This window comes from Pelobates fuscus, chromosome 1 (assembly GCF_036172605.1).
Source record: "Pelobates fuscus isolate aPelFus1 chromosome 1, aPelFus1.pri, whole genome shotgun sequence".
Taxonomy (NCBI): Eukaryota; Metazoa; Chordata; class Amphibia; order Anura; family Pelobatidae; genus Pelobates; species Pelobates fuscus.
In genome coordinates, this window is record NC_086317.1 from 479,368,585 (window position 1) to 479,388,953 (window position 20,369).

The window sequence follows — 20,369 nt, forward strand, 5'->3', positions numbered from 1 at the left end:
ATTCTACTATTGTGTTTTCCAGTTTTCATTTAATAGTACATTAACATTTCATTGTGGGATTTTGAGAGGTTCAACCCGGATGTGTAATGATCTAAAACTCATAATCATCAATAGGTGTTAAATATTGAATAAACATAATTTGCCATGTGGGCAATGTAGACATGCTTTTTCATATGTCCCATAAAACAGATAATAAAAGATTGATATCCTGAATATATTAATATTTTGGTCTCTGATTATTAACAAATGGTAATGACATGCTTGACAAAGACCCCATTAAGGGTTGAAACGTTGCTGGGTCTATTTGTTTATTTGGAATAAATCTCCTTTTCTAAAATAAGACTGGTGTTTTGACTTTATTACTATACTTTTCTCTTAAAACAGCCAGGGGGGACTAATCTCACCTTGTCACATAGTTGCTGTAACAACTTGCCACCAGCTTTACAGACTTGTTGATACATTTTTGTAGCCGATAGCTAATAAAGGCTGCTGATAGAGATACAAATCAACATATCAGCTTCTTGCTAATAAAGCACAGAAACACACAGCTGAGAATGCGCAATCCATCCTGTGTGGCCAGTAGCAACAGGCAAGTAGAATCTGGCCAGTAGAATTTGCAGCAGCATTGGAACAAGGCTTTTTGTTCAGTAGGATGTGTAGGGATTTAGCTGACATTAATCTATTTTTACACCAGACCAGAGACTGGTATTAAGGTTTTGGGTTAGTGACATCCATTAAAGGGACACTATGGTGCCAGTAATACAAAGCTGTATTCCTGGCACTATTGCTCCCCCTGCCTCCCCCTCCCTCATGCCCCCTCCACCCTGGTAAATAAAGGGTTAAAATGCTTTATTTACTTACCTGATCCCAGCACCGATCACCTCTGGCGCTGGTCATAGCTCCTCCCCCTCCAATGGCCTCAATGAGTGGGCGCTAATGCGCGCATTAGACCTCCCATAGGAAAGCATTGAATCAACGCTTTCCTATGGGAAAAAAATCTGACGCTGGAGGTCCTCATGCTGAGCTTGAGGATGTGCAGCGTCTGATACCGAACCAAAGGTCCGTTTCAGTCCAAGAAGACTTTGTGCTGCAATGTAGCACTAGATGCAATAGGGACGATACACCCAGACCACTTCAATGAGCTGAATTGTCTGGGTACCTACAGTGTCCCTTTAATAAACAGCAATAACATTTGAAACTAGTCAGCGGCAGCTTCTTAGGAAGTACTTAGAGACTGGCTTTCAGTAATGACTGTTAATAACGACCTATTGATACAGTTAGAAATTACAGTTGGTAACCAGCGGCTAACAAAAAATCCCAGTAGGGAACGTGATTTTAGCCAGCAGCAGCTGGGCAGATAAAACAATTAGCAACAAGGTTGTAAATGAGCCCTATAGTGACAAATTTTATGGTACAGTATGGTAAAACATGTGACAATATAATAGTACCCAACAATGGCTTTCCATTTCTATTGGACTAGAGTTCTTGTTGAGTGTTATGGAATTATTGGAACCTACACTGGAGAGACGACCGTAGGTCACTTTGTCAAACAAGGGGAGACCTCGTTAATATACAGAAGTGAGTAAGTTACAATAAGTTAACACATCTATGATTAATAGGCAAGATTGTGTAGATAAGAATTGCAACAACTGCTGACTAAATCATTTTTTGAAACTAAAGCTCGAATAAAATGGAAAATCACATTTCATGACTTAAGAATACACTCTGGTTAAAAATATATATTAATTTAGCAATAATTCCTCCCCCCCCCCCCCCCATGCATTTAATTGGACATTTTTTATTCACAACAAAGAATGTTCTTACCTTCAGCTGAAAGTCCTGACATACAATATGGTGGGCCCCTTACTACGACTTCTTGTAAAATAATAGCAAAGCTATAAACATCCCCTTTAAACGTGCCTCTCCTAGCCAGTGTCTGATCCCGAAGTAACTCTGGAGCTGTCCAAAACAATTCTATGGGAGAAAGAGAGAATGTGTTCGTGATCAGCCACTAGATACTGGTATTACCATTAATATCTTCGGCTGATTGCTTGTATTATGTTAAAAAACAGCAGCAGTTTAACTCAATTGATTTGTCACTAACACAAATATTGTTACCAAGTCTATCCAACCAACCAAGTCATCAGTCTCTACATCTTTTCAGAAAGGCAGCAGGGGCTCAGAATCTATTGGGCCACAGTTCAAAACTTGACATGGGGCCCCTCGATGTGTCTCATCCCCCAGCCCCTCCATATGTCTCATTTCTCCCCAGCTACTCCATGTGCCTCATCCTCCCAGCCCCTCTATGTATCTCTTTCCCCCCAGCTCCTCCATGTGTCTCATCTCCTCATGTGTCTCATTCATCCTTCATCGCCGCCATATATCATCCCCCCAGACCTCCATGTGTCTCATTCTCCCCCCGGCCCTCCAAGTGTCACATTCTCTCCCCAGCTCCTTCATGTGTCTAATCCCCCAGCTCCTCCATGTGCCTCATTTCCCATGTGCCTCATTTCATTCTCCATCCCCTCCATGTGCCTTCTGTTGTCCCCCAGCCCCTCCATGTGTCTTCTTTTATCCCCCCAGTCCCTCCATGTGTCTTCTTTCATTCCCCATCCCCTCCATTTCCTCCATATGTTGCTTTTCCCCAGCCCCTCTATGTTTCTCCCCCAAGCCCCTCTTTGTCTCTCATTCCCTCCCCCAGCCCCTCTATGTGTCTTTCCCCCATCCTTCTCACTTCCATGTAGCATGGCCGAGTGGACCATATGTCTCTATTCCTCCCTTCTTCAGCCCCTCCATGTGTCTCTTTTCCTCCCCAGCCCCTCCATTTGTCAGTAACAATCCACCACTATTTCCATTGTGAGGCCTTACAGCAATGCACAATGAGAAGTAGCAGAGACATCGAGTAACAGAGCAGGAAAATGCTAATTTCTCTCTAGTTTCTCAACCTGAATTCCAGGGATAATCCATATTTTCCTTAAGCTTCCTTATGTTAGAATTACTCATCATCATCTACGCAATGCAGTCACCTGCCCAAAATTCAGACCATGATATGCACTGCTTAGAGAAGGACATCAACCCTCATTGACAATAAAAAAGGCTGGGTGGAGAATAAAAACCACAACATCATTAAAATTAAAGGAAATAGATCATTACAGCATATGTCAATTTACTACGATAGACTGCAACTTATTAAAAGTTATTTTTTGAAATTATAATTCACATTTTTATTCCTACTTCTCACCTCCTGGTGGATGTGGGTAACGAGGGCATTTCTGAGTTTCTATAATATCATTTAATCCATAGTCAGTGATTTTCAGCACAAAGCGCCCATCGACAACACAGTTCCGGGATTTTAAACGACCGTGGGGAAAGTCCCGATGGTGTAAATATCTCATACCCTGTAATGTCAGAGAATACAGTTCCAAAGATTAAAATGTATCTATATATGTTATAATATCACTTCTAGCCTGTATGTCTGAAATAGGGATTGACAGAATTCCAGATCAATTAATCTAGATCTGGACAATCCTAGATTCAGCAGGATGGTCCTTAACACAGGCCTTTACAGGTCTGTCCTCAATAAGCAATTATTATAAGCATTGGTTCCATATAAGATGTTTTTCAGACATGCCCTACTCGTGGGATGCACTGATTGGGCACCTTGTCACTGGGACGCACCCGTGTGACCTACCCACTCTGTCATGCATTGACACCTCGCATATCTTTTGGACAATAATAAAGCTTTAAAGGTAAATGCACGGTAGGTTTATAGTCTATACAGCAGGTATATTGGTTTTACTGCACCTACTGCTTTTGGAGCCCTCAAAATATATATTCACAGTATCAGAAAAATAGTTTAAAAGAATCACCCCAAGGGTCTTTTTCCCTTTCGTGCAATTTGGTCCTGTTTTGTCCTACCTAAGCCATGACGAAGGCTGAAATGGCATAGTGAAAAAGAATCGGGGCAGTGCAACACAGGACAGGCAGTGCACACAGTACAAAGGCTGAGATGGCATAGTGAGAAAGAATCGAGGCAGTGCAACACAGTACAAAGGCTGAGATGGCATTGTGAGAAAGAATCGAGGCAGTGCAACACAGGACAGGCAGTGCAACACAGGACAAAGGCTGAGATGACCTTGTGAGAAAGAATCGAGGCAGTGCAACACAGTACAAAGGCTGAGATGGCATAGTGAAAAAGAATCGAGGCAGTGCAACACAGGACAGGCAGTGCAACACAGGACAAAGGCTGAGATGGCATTGTGAGAAAGAATCGAGGCAGTGCAACACAGGACAGGCAGAGGCAGCACAAGGCTCTTCAGTGGGTAAATTGCTGGGTAATAACAGGTCTCTCAAGTGTAGAAATTAGTGTCTGACAAGTAAGAAAATGGTAAAGGAAAAGCTCCCCAGGGAAGTAAGTGACAGCATAAAACTGCAGTTTTTAGGATTAAGAATTTCTGCTGAAAAATTTGTTTTAGTTTGAAAACTGTTTCTGGTCAAATCAATTCAGGAACACCTTTGATCTCTGCCTCTTTGATGACAGGCAGATTCCTTCATGCAAGCCCACACCTTTCCAACTCACTCACCCCCTCTTTTTTGTTTTGTTTAGTTTTTTCCATATTTTTTATGTTCTAGTAAAGATAAAAAAGGAAATGATTTAATAATCTGTTTTACTAAATACTATGTTTGCTATCTTTCCATGTTCCGAATTAATTACATTTAAGAGGAGAAAAATGAGAAGAGTAACTAAGGATGATTTGCAAAGGCATTGCAACATTGATTTAAAGAGGCACTATTGTCACCAGAACAACTACAGCTTAATGTTATGTATAGTGTGTCCCTGCAGGCATTTTAGTGTAAACTCTGCATTTTACATTACTGCCTAGAAGTCACTCAGACGGAGTTAGTCAATTTTGATGATCTCAGCCAAGCAGGTGGAGCGGGGGCAGAGACAGCCAAGGTGGACTCGCACAGCGCTGGAATAAAGGTAAGTTTTAAAAGGACACTATAGTCACTAAAACAGGTTTAGCTTAATGAAGCCGTTTTGGTATATAGATCATGCCCCTGCAGTCTCACTGCTCAATTCTCTGGCATTTAGGAGTTAAAACTCATTGTTTAGGCAGACCTAAGCACACCTCCCTCACATATTCTTCCTAAACACGTCCTGTATACAGGTACAATATGTATTATTATTGGGGGCTGTGGGGAACAATAGGTCCTCCCCCATTAAAATTTAGGGCTCATACCCACAACCAATGTGCGGGGCTGGGAAATTTGGTCCGCCCACCATTATTATTTACCAATGAGTGGGGCAGGGGAGATACTATGTTTCCCCCTTGTTTAGTTTGACTGCCCACACTCATGGGGCATGGGTAAGGGCACAAGGGGACACTAGACTAATCAGACTAGATGGGCCGAATGGTTCTTATCTGCCATCACATTCTATATTTCTATGTTTCTATGACCCCATGGCCATTTAATTAGGTGCCAAACCATGGGGGCCTGGGGGATCTGTGCCAGGTCCCCTTTTATTGGATTGGCAACTGGGCATCAATTTTGGTCTTTCAGCCTCTTAGTGACAAATCCTTGTTAATTTGCCATAAAGATACCAAAATGCAGCTGAAAGAAAAAAAGGGGAGCGGTCAAGGATAGGGGTTTAGTGTAACACCCTCATCCCGTACCTAACCCACAAAAAAAGGTCACCTAGACTGGAAAAGTAGGGGATAAGCCTAGGGAATACAGTAAATAGTAGAGAACCAAAGGTGTCACTTGAATAGAAAGTGACCACAAGGTTAAATTTCCAATCCACTCCAATAAGATCCTAAAGGAGAAAATAATAAATAACAAAAAAACTTTATTAGTAACTCTAAAAAGTACTAGGAAAATTAAACAGTGCTCAATAATAGGTAGTTAATAATAAAGCATACCACACTAGTTCAAAACGGGTATGGATTGGCAGTACGAGAACTAACTGAAGAGATAATAATAGCTTTATTATTAACTATATGTTATTGAGCATCTCACTCAGGGCTGTTCCTCCCCCCCCCCCCCCCCCCATATCAGGCTACATTGTTTAATTTTCCTAGTACTTTTTAGAGTTACTAATAAAGTTATTTTGTTATTTATTATTTTCTCCTTTAGGATCTTATTGGAGTGGATTGGAAATTTAACCTTGTGGTCACTTTCTATTCAAGTGACAACTTTGGTTCTCTACTATTTACCAAAAAGCAGCTACCTACTAAACAACTACTTTTTTTTACTAACTTTTATCAACTAATTTGATACCCATAAATATGGAAATCCCACAGAGGTAGCCACTTTGGAAGTTATCTACAAACAGTTGCAAGATGCAGCTGTGACTTATGACATGGATCGAAATTTCATTCGTCTGAATGAAATCCCAAAACAAAAACAATGGCTGAATTTTGTCCAAAAATCAAGAAACAAACAGACTAAATTTGGTTTGGATTAAACAATTATTTTTCCCTTCCAAACGGATTCTGACGAAACTAAAATGTTGCCAGCGCCCAACTATTATTTATGTTTTAGTGTCACATTCTCTCAGTATTACCCAGCTATAACCCCGGTACAAACCCGGTAGATTAGCAATGGGTCAATGGCTTTCTGATTAATTCCATGATGAAGAAGGCTGTGAATAGGACCTTTACTAGTGTTGTCGCGAACCCGAAATTTTCGGTTCGCGAACGGCGAACGCGAACTTCCTCAAATGTTCGCGAACAGGCGAACCGCGCGAACCGCGCGAACCGCCATTGACTTCAATGGGCAGGCGAATTTTAAAACCAACAGGGACTCTTTCTGGCCACAAAAGTGATGGAAAAGTTGTTTCAAGGGGACTAACACCTGGACTGTGGCATGCCGGAGGGGGATCCATGGCAAAACTCCCATGGAAAATTACACAGTTGATGCAGAGTCTGCTTTTAATCCATAAAGGGCATAAATCACCTAACATTCCTAAATTGTTTGGAATAACCTGCTTTAAAACATCAGGTATGATGTTGTATCGATCAGGTAGTGTAAGGGTTACGCCCGCTTCACAGTGACAGACCAAACTCCCCGTTTAACGCACCGCAAACAGTCCTCTATATACAGAGTAAACATGGCTCCCTCTATATACAGAGTAACATGGCTCCCTCTGTATACTGTGTAAACATGGCTCCCCTCTATATACAGTGTAAACATGGCTCCCTCTATATACAGAGTAACATGGCTCCCTCTATATACAGTGTAACATGGCTCCCCTCTATATACAGAGTAACATGGCTTCCCTCTATATACCGTGTAAACATGGCTCCCTCTATATACAGAATAACATGGCTTCCCTCTATATACCGTGTAAACATGGCTCCCCTCTGTATATAGAGGGAGCCATGTTACTCTGTATATAGAGGGAGCCATGTTTCCACTGTATATAGTGTAACATGGCTCCCCTCTATATACAGAGTAACATGGCTCCCCTCTATATACAGTGTAAACATGGCTCCTCTCTATATACAGAATAGCATGGCTCCCCTCTATACAGGGGCGTACCTGGAGCATTTGGCACCCGGGGCGGATCCTTTATTTGGCACCCCCATCCCCAACTTTGAAATGTAAAAAACAGCTGCAATTTTTTTTAAATGTATGTTTATGCAGTGTGTGTATAGTGTGTAAAGTGTGTGTATATTGTGTGTATAGTGAGTGTGTATAGTGTGTACAGTGTGTGTATATTGTGTGTATAGTGAGTGTGTATAGTGTGTGTGTATAGTGTGTATAGTGTGTGCAGTGTGTGTATAGAGTGTGTATAGTGTGTGTATGCAGTGTGTGTAGTGTGTGTGTATAGTGTATGCAGTGTGTGCAGTGTGTGCATAGTGTGTACAGTGTGTGTGTATATTGTGTGTATAGTGTGTGTAGTGTGTGTATAATGTGTGCAGTGTGTGCAGTGTGTGCAGTGTGTATGTAGTGTGTGTGTATAGTGTGTGCATAGTGTATGCAGTGTGTGCATAGTGTGTACAGTGTGTGTATAGTGTGTGCAGTGTGTGTATAGTTAGTGCAGTGTGTGTATAGTGTATGCAGTGTGTGCAGTGTGTATGCAGTGTGTGTAGAGTGTGTATAGTGTATGCAGTGTGTGTATAGTGTGTGTATAGAGTGTGCAGTGTGTGTATAGTGTGTGCAGTGTGTATAGTGTGTGCAGTGTGTATGCAGTGTGTGTAGTGTGTGTATGCAGTGTGTGTAGTGTGTGTGTGCATAGTGTGTACAGTGTGTGTATAGTGTGTACAGTGTGTGTGTATATTGTGTGTATAGTGTGTGTATATTGTGTGTAGTGTGTGTATAGTGTGTGCAGTGTGTGTATAGTGTGTATGCAGTGTGTGTCCCCAAGCCCCTAGTCACACAACCAAATAAAAAAGCCCCTACCTACCCCCCTCACCCTAAAAAATAGTGAAGGGGGAATAAAATTACTACCCTGTAAAGTAAAATTCAACTTACTATTCAACGTCTTCTTCTTCTAAAATCTTCATTTTTTTTAGCCCCAAAAAAGGCCAAATAAAAAGCCATCATACCCGTCGAACTTAAAAATAAAATAAAAAACCCGAGCACAAAAAAAAATTAATCCATCTTCACCCATGGAGGGCTCCGTGTCAGTGTTTATCAGGGATCCTTAGGATAGGTGTCAATCCATATCTGCCAAGTGACCCTATGTAGGGGGAACAGTCCCTATTCTGCTCTGTGTCAGTGTCTGGAGGGAGTATCTGCAGTAACACAGAGTGTCTGGGGGGATTATCTGCAGTAACACAGGGTGTCTGGAGGGAGTATCTGCAGTAACACAGAGTGTTTGGGGGTAGTATCTACTTGTAACATTTATATGCACTAAAAAAAAAAAAAAAAAATGGAAAAAAAAAAATGGTTGCAGCTTCCGAATTAATCTAAAATGGATGCTGTCCAGTAGGTGGGAGGGTCTGCTAGGGAGGGTGTGCTGCTGATTGGCTGTAATGTGTCTGCTGACTGTGAGGTACAGGGTCAAAGTTTACTCAATGATGACGAATAGGGGGTGGACCGAACACCGCATGTGTTCGCCCGCGGTGGCGGACGCGAACATGCTATGTTCGCCGGGAACTATTCGCTGGCGAACAGTTCGGTACATCACTAACCTTTACCAAAAAAAGCATTTACATCCAATATGGCAGCAAGCTAAGGAGACATAGAGGAGGCCTTCATATAATTTTTTCAAGGAGAAACGTTTTATAAAGTGCATTTAATATTAATGAATATTTTGGCAGCCCTAACTTGCAGCCGGTTAGAATACATCTCAAATGTAATTCTGTCTGCAAAATTCTATAAAATTATGACATTCTGGCATAAACATATTCCAATACCATTGGTCTACTCTATAAAATTCAGGAATATTCTACACTTCTCTACATGTGCTCATTTATCTAAATGTTATTTAATTTAAAATAAAATAAAAATTATGTTTTAACTTGATACCTTTATTAAGTCCAGCAGCAGAGATGACTTAAACATCCAGTCCAGTTTGACATCTTCATTCCGAAGGAGATCCTCCAAACTACCTCTAGAACAGTGTTCGGTCACGATGGCGAAAATACCACAATCAGAGAAAAATCCCAGAAAGGGATTGACATTTTCATTTCTCAAATCTTTCATCTGACAGGAAAGAAAATGTAGGTAATTTAATTGCCATTATAGTACAATTTAAACTCGAAAATATAAATAGCATTGGATTTTCAGTAATACGATATAAACAGGGTACCAGATTAAGTATTGTATAATAGAAAATTCCATTAACTAGTATCTCTACTGCCTTAACTACGTGGTAACTGACAGTCACAGTATTCTAATCGGCCAATAATAGGACCCTGGATTCCTGCCCTCTATACTGGTGAGTAATGGGGAAGAGATTGTGACTGTTAAATAATTGAGTATGACTAAGTACCCCTGGGTTACTTGGGTGGGGTTGGGGTTGTTGGCTGCATCACTTGGCCTATTTTAATCTGCACTTTTTGTGTATTGAAAAAAGAGGACCTTCCTTCAAATGCTAATAAAATGAATTGTGCTGTTCATTGATTGGGCTGGCTTGTTCTATGGATAAAATGGCCACCTGCAATGTTGAATACACTCCCGAGCAGTCAAGGAATTCACTGATCCCATTGTATTGGTGATAAATACCCAAATTAATAATGATCTGGCCTTACTCAAAGTCTCTGGGGAAACGTACCTTTCGTAGTGTACTGGTGGTACTTTGCCTCAGTTCGTGGTAAACACCAGGCTCAAATTTCTTCAACCAAACCCAATCTCCCTAAAAAAAGTATTCAACACTAGTTATGTGACTGTTGAAACAAAGCAAAGCAAAAAAAAAACTGTTAAAACAAAACAAAAAAATAATATTTAAGTATTTAAAGGGACCCTATGAGAACAATAACACATTTGTGTTAGTCAGTATCACAGATGTTGCATGACACCTTATGCACACATTAGGGCGAGTCCTCAAAATACCCACATGTATATCATAAAACAAATCAAAACGACGAGAAATTATCTTGCGAAGGAGAATTTTACAAGTGGGTTCTGCCTTCCAGGTAATCAAGGAAAGCATTCACTACTAAACATTAAAACAAATTTAAACAACAATTTATTTTCTAAACAGCTGCCTTGAATATTGACTCAACAATTTGCACCAAAATAGCTGGGAGAAAACAAAGCCTATATGGGATATTAACACGAATACTGAAATTATGAAGGATGAGAACGTCAGGGGAAACAAAATGAAAAATACAAGCAGGGAAATGTTAAAAAAAAAAATTGAGAACTTAACACCACAATGGAGTACGAAGTAAAATGAAAAAATGTTAATTGATGTGGATTTTTACTCTCTGTAGATGGAGAGGAGACTAACAGAAGAAATGAAGGTAGATGTAGGAATGATATTAGCAAAGTTTACAAATGCGCTTGAAGGTAAGTTAAGGAGAACGTTGTAAAAATATTATCAATGGTATAAGAGATAAGAATAAGTCTTATAATAAAAAAATGTTGGTGGCAGATGATAGGGAAAAAGAGGCAGAAAATCTAAATTAGAACTTAAGATGGCATGGGGGGATAGTCAAAAGAATGAAAAAGAGAACATTCAGGGATGGAGATCGATATGAGAGACGAGGGTTTACAGAAAACCACCACTGCACTAATAATTACATTAAAATCACTGTTTAGTAGATATACCCAAATGGAAACATTAATGCATTTAATTGTGCATTTTTTTTTTATCGTGGGTATGCCTAAAAACAGCTTGTATAAGCAGCAGGTCTCTTGTCTGCAGCCTCTGCAAGCCCTCCCATTCTAACCCCGCCCAGACTTTTTGTGACTGTCCAATCACAGACTTCCCAATGCAGTTCAATGAGTCGTCATTTTTTCCTTTTGAGTTTAGCTCTTTTAACTAGTTGTCTGATTGACAGCCAGGTTGTGTAACAATAATAATTTCTAAAAGTGCCAAGCTCTAGTGAAATCTGAAAAATCAAAAAAGAGGATATACTCTATATACATAAAACAATTTAGCAAGCTAAAGTGCTTTAGGGATCTGGAGTTTCTCTTTAATCATGAGGAAATAGAAAGGGGAACAATTAGTGGAGGAGCACATTTTGGGGATAGACTAACTGTGGCGAAACCAACCTCGCCACTGGGCCCTGGAGAAGCCTGTTTGCTAGCCTCCTACCTACTGACTATGGCCCCTGGGTTATTTGGGGCATATTGTACTGTATATTGCTGCTACTGGCCCTTTTAACAGCATCTATGGACATATTGGGACTTTTGGGACTACTGTCCCTTTAAGACTGTGAAGCATATTCAAGTGTACTGCCTGTAATATTATATATGTATTTATAGATGTGTTAAGTTTATCCTGGGTGATTTGTATGCAGCATTCTGATTGTTCGGTAGAATCACTCCATTCAGTATATTGAGTGAAACTACCGAACAACCAGACCACCCAGGAATGAGTGTGCCTCCAATTACCGTTTGCAACAATGTTGCAAACGGGTAATTGGCAATCATGTAATGTGTTCTGTGTCCTCTGGGTGGCCGCCATTCAGGAAACAAACACGTGGCGGCGGCCATCTTAAACTACCGAACAGCGGTGTTTTGCCGTCGAGTGTCTGGAACTAAAATCGGACACTTGACTAGGCAAACACCGCTGAGACCTCCATACTTCCAGAAATTCGTATGGAAACTACCGAATGACCCGCCGTTCGGTAGAAAGAGCCCCATAAACAAGGGAATTCATTCAAACCCTCTCCAGGCTCTATAACACAGGCAATTCGCCTGTTTTCATTCCCTTGTTTGTGACCGACCGCAGGGCCAAAATGCATGGAACTGTTTTCGGATACTTTACCCATGCGGTCGGTCAAATCTTTGGAACCCCATATCTCACGAACCATTCATCCGAATTACTTGAATTTTGGATATGTTGTCCCCCTGAATAAGGGCTATCCAGCGATGCTGGATTTAAAGGTGTACCCCCGGGTTTTGGGGTACATCCAGAACTTGGCTGAAAAAGTGTACCGGATAATTGAGTTTAATGTTATCTGAGGGGAGGGGATGTGTGGGCTGAACCATGTATGTGATTGGTTATTTTATGCCTCCCCCTGGGTGTGGTCTGTATGTGGATTAGTGTAATAAAAGCCAGGCTGGATGAGACAGTCCTGAGTTCCTGTTTTAACCTCAAAGTGATGTGTCGTCTCATTATTGGGGGAAGGATTTATTGTATGCTGTTCCAGTTGACTGCTAGGAGTACAAGCCTATTCGTATGGTTCCTATTCAATGGTCTACAGCATTCATACGCTTGGGAGAATTTAAAGGTTTCTTGGATTCGGTGATTATGGTGTCTGGTGGAGTGCTTGGAGTCCTCAGGAAGCACTAGGAGCATCCATTAACGGAGGTACCCGGTCGGGGTGCCAGGTGATCCGTTACATTGGTGGCAGCGGTGGGATGGCGTCCTAGTGCGAGGTAAAGCAGCTCGGAGACACAGTTCGTTTGGATTACAAATTGAGGGCAACGCTAGCAGTCGTGCAGCGCCCCTGGGAGCAGACAAGCATGGAAGGTTCTGGCTCTGGAGATGATTGGCTGGCCGAGGTGAGGCAGCGAGTGGCCGAGTATGGGGATGATATACCCATGGAGACACGCCGGGTGATCTGGAACCAGGTCATGGCTGAGCGAAACACAAGGCTGGACCGAGAATTCCGGTTGGCAAAAGAGAGGAAGTATGCTCAGCAGCAGGAGCGGTACAGCAGCCGAGTAGAGGCTGCATCCGAGGAGGTTAGCCGTCTTTCCCTGAGGCGGCGGGAGGAACCCGAAGTGGGGGTCCTCATAGACTGGTCCTGTGAGGAACCACAACAGGCAGGTAGAGATGGGACCAAGGTCTCTCCACCGGGCCCTTACTCACAAATGTTGCGGGGCCTCACGGATTGGTCCTGGGAAGACCCACAGATGGCAGGTGGAGATGGGACTGCGGTCTCTCTACCGGCCCTACAGGGATGCTGGGCAGTCGGCCCAGATCCCCAGCGGCAGTGTGCGTTACAGGGAGCTGAAAGTGCCGTTCTTGCTCCCCAGCGGCAGTCTACGGTGCAGGGAGAGGAGCCTGTTATCCCCTCTCCCCAGCGGTTGAAGGTGTGTAAGGGAGAGGAGTTTGTTACCCCCTCTCCCCACCGACAACCTAACCCACCAAGGGGAGACAGTAAACCCCTCACCAGCGCAGATGGGACCGTGGTCTCTGCGCCCAAGTTACAGGGAGCTGAAGGGGCCGTCCTCCCTCCCCAGCGGCAGTGTGATTTGTTGGGAATTGGGAGCCCAGTCTCCATTCCCCAGCGGCAGTGTGAATTGCAGGGAATTGGGAGCCCAGTCTCCATTCCCCAGTGGCAGGCTGAGTTACAGGGGACAGAGGTAGTTGGTCCTACCCCCCAGCAGCAGAGTGATATGCCGGGAAGGCAGTGTGAAGTGCAGGGAGAGGAGAGCAGCGTCCTCCCTCCCCAGCGGCAGGCTGAGTTGCAGGGGGCAGAGGTAGTTGGTCCTACCCCCCAGCAGCAGCGTGATTTTTTGGGAATAGAGAGCCCAGTCTCCGTTCCCCAGCAGCAGGACACTGAATTGGGAGGAGAGACAGTCGGTCTCCCTCCACAAAGACTGAAAGTAGGCATGGGAGAGGATATTGTTACCTCCTCTCCCCAGCGGCAGATCATCAATGGGCAGAGTGTTCTAATGGGAGAGGAGATTGTTACCACCTCTCCCCAGCGGCGGATCATCAATGGGCAGAGTGTTCTAATGGGAGAGGAGCTGGTTACCACCTCTCCCCAGCGGCAGCTTAATGTACCAGGGGGAGACTGTAAGCCCCACACCTGTGCAGATGGGACCGTGGTCTCTGCACTTCCAGCACAGGGGGTAGGGACGGTCGGTCCTGCCCCCCCACAACAGGGCTGTTTAGCCAAAGGGGAGACAGTCTGTCTCCAGCAGCAGAGCTGTGTAACTAAAGGGGAGACAGTCGGTCTCCAGCAGCAGAGCTGTGTAACTCAAGGGGAGACAGTCGGTCTCCAGCAGCAGAGCGGTGTAACTCAAGGGGAGACAGTCGGTCTCCAGCAGCAGAGCTGCGCAGCTAAAGGGGAGACAGTCGGTCTCCAGCAACCAGGCTCCAACCAGACTACTCCTGTAGTAGTGCTGGCACCAGGGCAGAGTACCGCTGGTCTCTGCCCACTCAGCAACCCACCAAAACAGCCTACCAGTCCCCCACACAGCCGGGGTGAGGCACCTGGACCTGGACAAGTTTTTCCATTACTCAGGTGTAGTAACCATTCATTGTGGGTGGACTGTACTGCTGTTTCTGTTTTGTGGGTGGGCTGCTGGACTAACAAGGGCACTGACCGGCAAGAGGTCAGGTACCCTGTTAGTATGTTTGGAAAAGGGGAGAAATGTGGCGAAACCAACCTCGCCACTGGGCCCTGGAGAAGCCTGTTTGCTAGCCTCCTACCTACTGACTATGGCCCCTGGGTTATTTGGGGCATATTGTACTGTATATTGCTGCTACTGGCCCTTTTAACAGCATCTATGGACATATTGGGACTTTTGGGACTACTGTCCCTTTAAGACTGTGAAGCATATTCAAGTGTACTGCCTGTAATATTATATATGTATTTATAGATGTGTTAAGTTTATCCTGGGTGATTTGTATGCAGCATTCTGATTGTTCGGTAGAATCACTCCATTCAGTATATTGAGTGAAACTACCGAACAACCAGACCACCCAGGAATGAGTGTGCCTCCAATTACCGTTTGCAACAATGTTGCAAACGGGTAATTGGCAATCATGTAATGTGTTCTGTGTCCTCTGGGTGGCCGCCATTCAGGAAACAAACACGTGGCGGCGGCCATCTTAAACTACCGAACAGCGGTGTTTTGCCGTCGAGTGTCTGGAACTAAAATCGGACACTTGACTAGGCAAACACCGCTGAGACCTCCATACTTCCAGAAATTCGTATGGAAACTACCGAATGACCCGCCGTTCGGTAGAAAGAGCCCCATAAACAAGGGAATTCATTCAAACCCTCTCCAGGCTCTATAACACAGGCAATTCGCCTGTTTTCATTCCCTTGTTTGTGACCGACCGCAGGGCCAAAATGCATGGAACTGTTTTCGGATACTTTACCCATGCGGTCGGTCAAATCTTTGGAACCCCATATCTCACGAACCATTCATCCGAATTACTTGAATTTTGGATATGTTGTCCCCCTGAATAAGGGCTATCCAGCGATGCTGGATTTAAAGGTGTACCCCCGGGTTTTGGGGTACATCCAGAACTTGGCTGAAAAAGTGTACCGGATAATTGAGTTTAATGTTATCTGAGGGGAGGGGATGTGTGGGCTGAACCATGTATGTGATTGGTTATTTTATGCCTCCCCCTGGGTGTGGCCTGTATGTGGATTAGTGTAATAAAAGCCAGGCTGGATGAGACAGTCCTGAGTTCCTGTTTTAACCTCAAAGTGATGTGTCGTCTCATTATTGGGGGAAGGATTTATTGTATGCTGTTCCAGTTGACTGCTAGGAGTACAAGCCTATTCGTATGGTTCCTATTCAATGGTCTACAGCATTCATACGCTTGGGAGAATTTAAAGGTTTCTTGGATTCGGTGATTATGGTGTCTGGTGGAGTGCTTGGAGTCCTCAGGAAGCACTAGGAGCATCCATTAACGGAGGTACCCGGTCGGGGTGCCAGGTGATCCGTTACACTAACTGAAGAGGGAATAATTATGGGATGTTAATCAGAGTTAAAGGAAGGTGCAGATGATGTGGCAGAACACATCCATACATTTCTATACACTTTTTATACACAATTCTATCATGAATCAGTGATGTCCTTACCTCATAAACAGCCACATTGGAGTTCTCGTGTGTTGCCCCCAAACTTTTTGTAGAGAGTGATCGAGCGAGACTCTTGCAGTCAGACACACTCTTGGTGTCACTCATACTGTCAATGTTCAGTTTCTACAAACAATGGGATTTGCATGAATTAAAATGTGTCTATTCTGAAGAAAACAAAATGTACTTTAAATAAATCTTTAATCATCTTTATTTAGTTTATCATCTTACAAAATCTAAAACACAAACATGTATCATCGTCTTACATAGCACACAATATTATAACCAAGTAAGCAGGCATACCAAATCCGCACAATACACACCAAAATAAAACACATTTGTGCCTGCTTCCATGCTACTCCTTAATTGAAAGGTAAAACAAGTTTCAATTAAGTCAGTTCTGTCTAATTCTGAGGAAATGTATGTCACTCATGAAAAGAGTTAGGAGACAGTCTCTCTCCTCCCCTCACATTGGCTTCTGTAGGCTGTCTTGCAGCGGAGTGCTTGGTCTCTCTCTCCATATCAAACTCTTGGACGTTAGGTCTAGCGTGCTGCTCACAGATTTAGTGTACAGCTAATGTTATAAATACAGCTGGTATTGTGAGACATTACGGAATATGCTGGGGCGATCTGTACTGTGGAGTCTGACCAATAATTGATGTTAGCAATGGATGTCTAACTTTAACAAATGTCAAATGTTTTATAAACTGTATGCCTGTGATTTAGACTGTCTATATAGCTACATATAGGGTGATATCACCTTTACATACAACTAAAACAAAATAACTAAATAAAATAGATTCTTAGTAACAACCTCACAATACATTTATTCTAATCTTAGCAGAAGCAATAGTGTGCTGTGGCAGGTCTCCTTTAAGGTGGCTGCTTATAACAACACAATAATAAGATGCATGTTTAATATATTGAGTGAGAATTATAGGAAAATGATACACTAAAGGAAAACTTGAATATTTTAAAAAATTAGTGTTCCTTGCTGTGTTTAGATTACTGAGGCCCAACTTATTATACGCAAATAAGGTTAAAAAAAATGACAGTTACACCTTTATTCAGAGTTGGGACGGTGCCAACTCTCCAGGAACTCCGCCTCTGATGAAGTCATTAGTGTTGATGTATTTTGTCCAATCCAGTGTTTCCTATAGAGAATCACTGGGGATATTGGACACATGCACTGCAATCACCACTATGAGAAGCATTGGATGCATTTGACATCATCGTACTGTGTGTGCTGACACCAAATATGAAGACCTCAGAAAATCTTTGGAAGTCTTCAAAGCCGAAGCAGCTGTAGTGTCTGACAGCCAGTATAGACATAGTTTAGGCACGATGTAAACATTGCCAGGCAAAAGGGTCAGCATCTGTACACCAAAACCACGTCATGAAGATGAAGTGGTTTCTGGTTCTTAAAGGGTCCAATTGTGGTTCTTCATAATAACCCACAAGATTAAGGTTCCTGAGATTGCATTATTACTTTGCAATTAACATGTCACAGTTTTTGTATTACATTATTATTTAAAATGTAGGTTAGTGCTCGGGTCAAGACAGAGGCTACACTTTGTCACACCCTGTTCCTAACTGCGGATCATTCTGGCAATGGCTTCTGGTATCCAGTCTCCTTTCTCTGAATGTCTCCCTGGTTTGTCTCCTTTCTCTGAATGTCTCCTTGTTTTGTCTCCTTTCTCTGAATGTCTCCCCGGATTGTCTCCTTGGATTTTGGTTATTATTCTATGTATTGGGGCTGAGGAGTTACTATAGTCAGTGTCAGAACTAACAAAGAGAGAGCCCATGTTAAAATAACAAATTTGGGGCACTACTTTTTCCCAGGAATGGCCAAAAGATAGATCCTAATCTGTTGTAAAACTCCCATAATGCTTTGCCAGCTGGGGATGCACATCCGAACACTGAGCAACGTTTGTGTGTTTGAATATAAGCATGTGAATGCAGGGCTGTATTTGTGTAGTGTGTGTTTTTACATACTGCTGCCATTTGAAAGCACTGGTGTACTTGTATGTAGTAAATGCTTTTGAATGTAGTGGTGTGTTTGTATATAGCTTTGGCATTTGAATGCAGGTTTGCATTTGTGTATGGTGTTGGTTTTCGACTGCAGGGTTGTGTTTATAAATAATGCTGGTGTTTTAATACAGAAGTGTATTCGTATGTAGTGTTGACTTTTGAATGCAGTGGTCTATTTGTATGTTGTGTTAGCTTTTAAATTAGGAGATGTATGCACATATAGACATATGCTGCCAAACACACATGCAGATACACACACACACACACACACATGCAGATACACACACACACACTGGTGAAAATGTTATATTTTTAGCCACTCTCCATTTCCCTATCATTTGTGTGCGGGAGGTTAGCTTCCCTGGGGTTCAGTCTTCTGGCTGAGGCTGTTGGGAGTCAAAGTCTGTCTCTCCAAGTTTGTGTACCCTGTCCTCTCTGTTTTCTCCTGTGCTCTCTCCAACTCCCTCAGGTGTGGCTCAGTCTGTGTTAGCTCAGATAAAGTGACATGCTCTCACTTCCTCCTAGCACTGACAGCCAATGAGAGGATCCTGGTTGCGCTGTTAAAGTTCCGCTGCTGACTATAGGTATTGAAGCAGCACAAGAGTAGTGAGAGATTGTGCACACAGCTTAATTTGTGTATGTATTTTGTAATAGAATTGTTCTAATGAGGGGGTGACAGAAATGGATCTTTAACTCAAGTGGCAAAAGAATGCACCACCCCTTTCTCAGTATATTATTATTATTAGCCCTAAGCCTTCCGGACCCAGCAGGTAGCGCTGATGTTCATTTAAATTGGTAATATTTTCTGATTTACTTTTTACATAATCTGTAAAAACAATGCGATTATCTATGTAATTCTTTCCATTGTCCTAGCTGTGAAGCTTTACATCCTTACCTTTATACTGAGTTTGGGGTTTATAAACGTCAGGTCATCCAAAGACAGTAATATTCTGTTTGGTCCTTTAACCAATTGTATCTGGAGGATGCTATGTCTGAAATACAACAGAGAACCAGCAAGAGTTAAACAAACACACATTTAATCACTAAATCAAGAATTGGAGACGTTAGGCAAAAAACTGTTATACTAAAGAAACTGATTTTTTTTGGGGTGATTATTTTTCCTATGGTACGAGGCTCACAATTTATACAGACTACTCTCTCTCTCTCTCTCTCTCTCTCTCTCTCTCTCTCTCTCTCTCTCTCTCTCTCTCTCTCTCTCTCTCTATATATATATATATATACAGATAAAATAAAAAGAATGTCACTTGGTTGAACCTAATTATCAGGTTATATTGTGTGTATTGTGGCATCTAAAAGTATGGACATCTTTAAAGGGATGTTTACAGCATTGAATAAAATATTCAAATTTACCTATAATTTGAGTAAGCCTTTTGTCAGGATTTCCCCAGATTTTACTTACAAGTGTATTGAACGACATGGCGTGGTGATCCAGTTCAGGCAAGACAAAATGAGGGGAAAGATTGCAAACAAAGAGAAGGATTTGAAACATTGTTTCATTTCTCATCCTCTCTGTAAGCTCTCTCTATGCTGACTGACAGGTGTAAAGGACAGAGCTTGTAACAACGATTGACAGGGAACCAAGATGGAGGTGTCCAGTTGCAGGATAAAGAGATTTGGATTTCTACATTTTATTTTTCGTTAAATGCTGGGATAACTAAACATAATAAAATACAAGGAAGTCACAGTTTAATAAAATACAAGTAAGTCACAGTTTCTCTTTAAGTCTGTATGTCTAATTTTTACCAGATATTTTTTCACATGAATATATAAATATATTTTCTTGTCTGGTGTGTTTCTTAGTAGGTTTATATTATACCACGCCTCTTGTTAAAAAAAAAAAAAATCAGCTGAAAAAAGCGATTAAAATGACCTGTAATCAAATGCCGGTACAGCCTCCAGCATGATGATCTTTGGCCCAAT

The 20,369-nt window shown here is 42.4% G+C and overlaps 1 protein-coding gene across 3 annotated transcripts in view; it reads right to left on the bottom strand.

Moving 5' to 3' along the window:
* The window catches only part of LOC134572973 (retinal guanylyl cyclase 2-like), a 155,175-nt gene that overhangs the window by 72,919 nt on the left and 61,887 nt on the right, over positions 1 to 20,369 (bottom strand). For all 3 annotated transcript variants that reach the window (XM_063432335.1, XM_063432318.1, XM_063432327.1), the window contains exons 6-11: positions 19,324 to 19,420; positions 16,401 to 16,523; positions 10,229 to 10,309; positions 9,481 to 9,657; positions 3,242 to 3,398; positions 1,825 to 1,974 (exon numbers count right to left, since the gene is read on the bottom strand). In XM_063432335.1, coding sequence (XP_063288405.1) covers positions 1,825 to 1,974; positions 3,242 to 3,398; positions 9,481 to 9,657; positions 10,229 to 10,309; positions 16,401 to 16,523; positions 19,324 to 19,420 — 785 coding nt within the window. The remainder of the gene's footprint in view (positions 1 to 1,824; positions 1,975 to 3,241; positions 3,399 to 9,480; positions 9,658 to 10,228; positions 10,310 to 16,400; positions 16,524 to 19,323; positions 19,421 to 20,369) is intronic.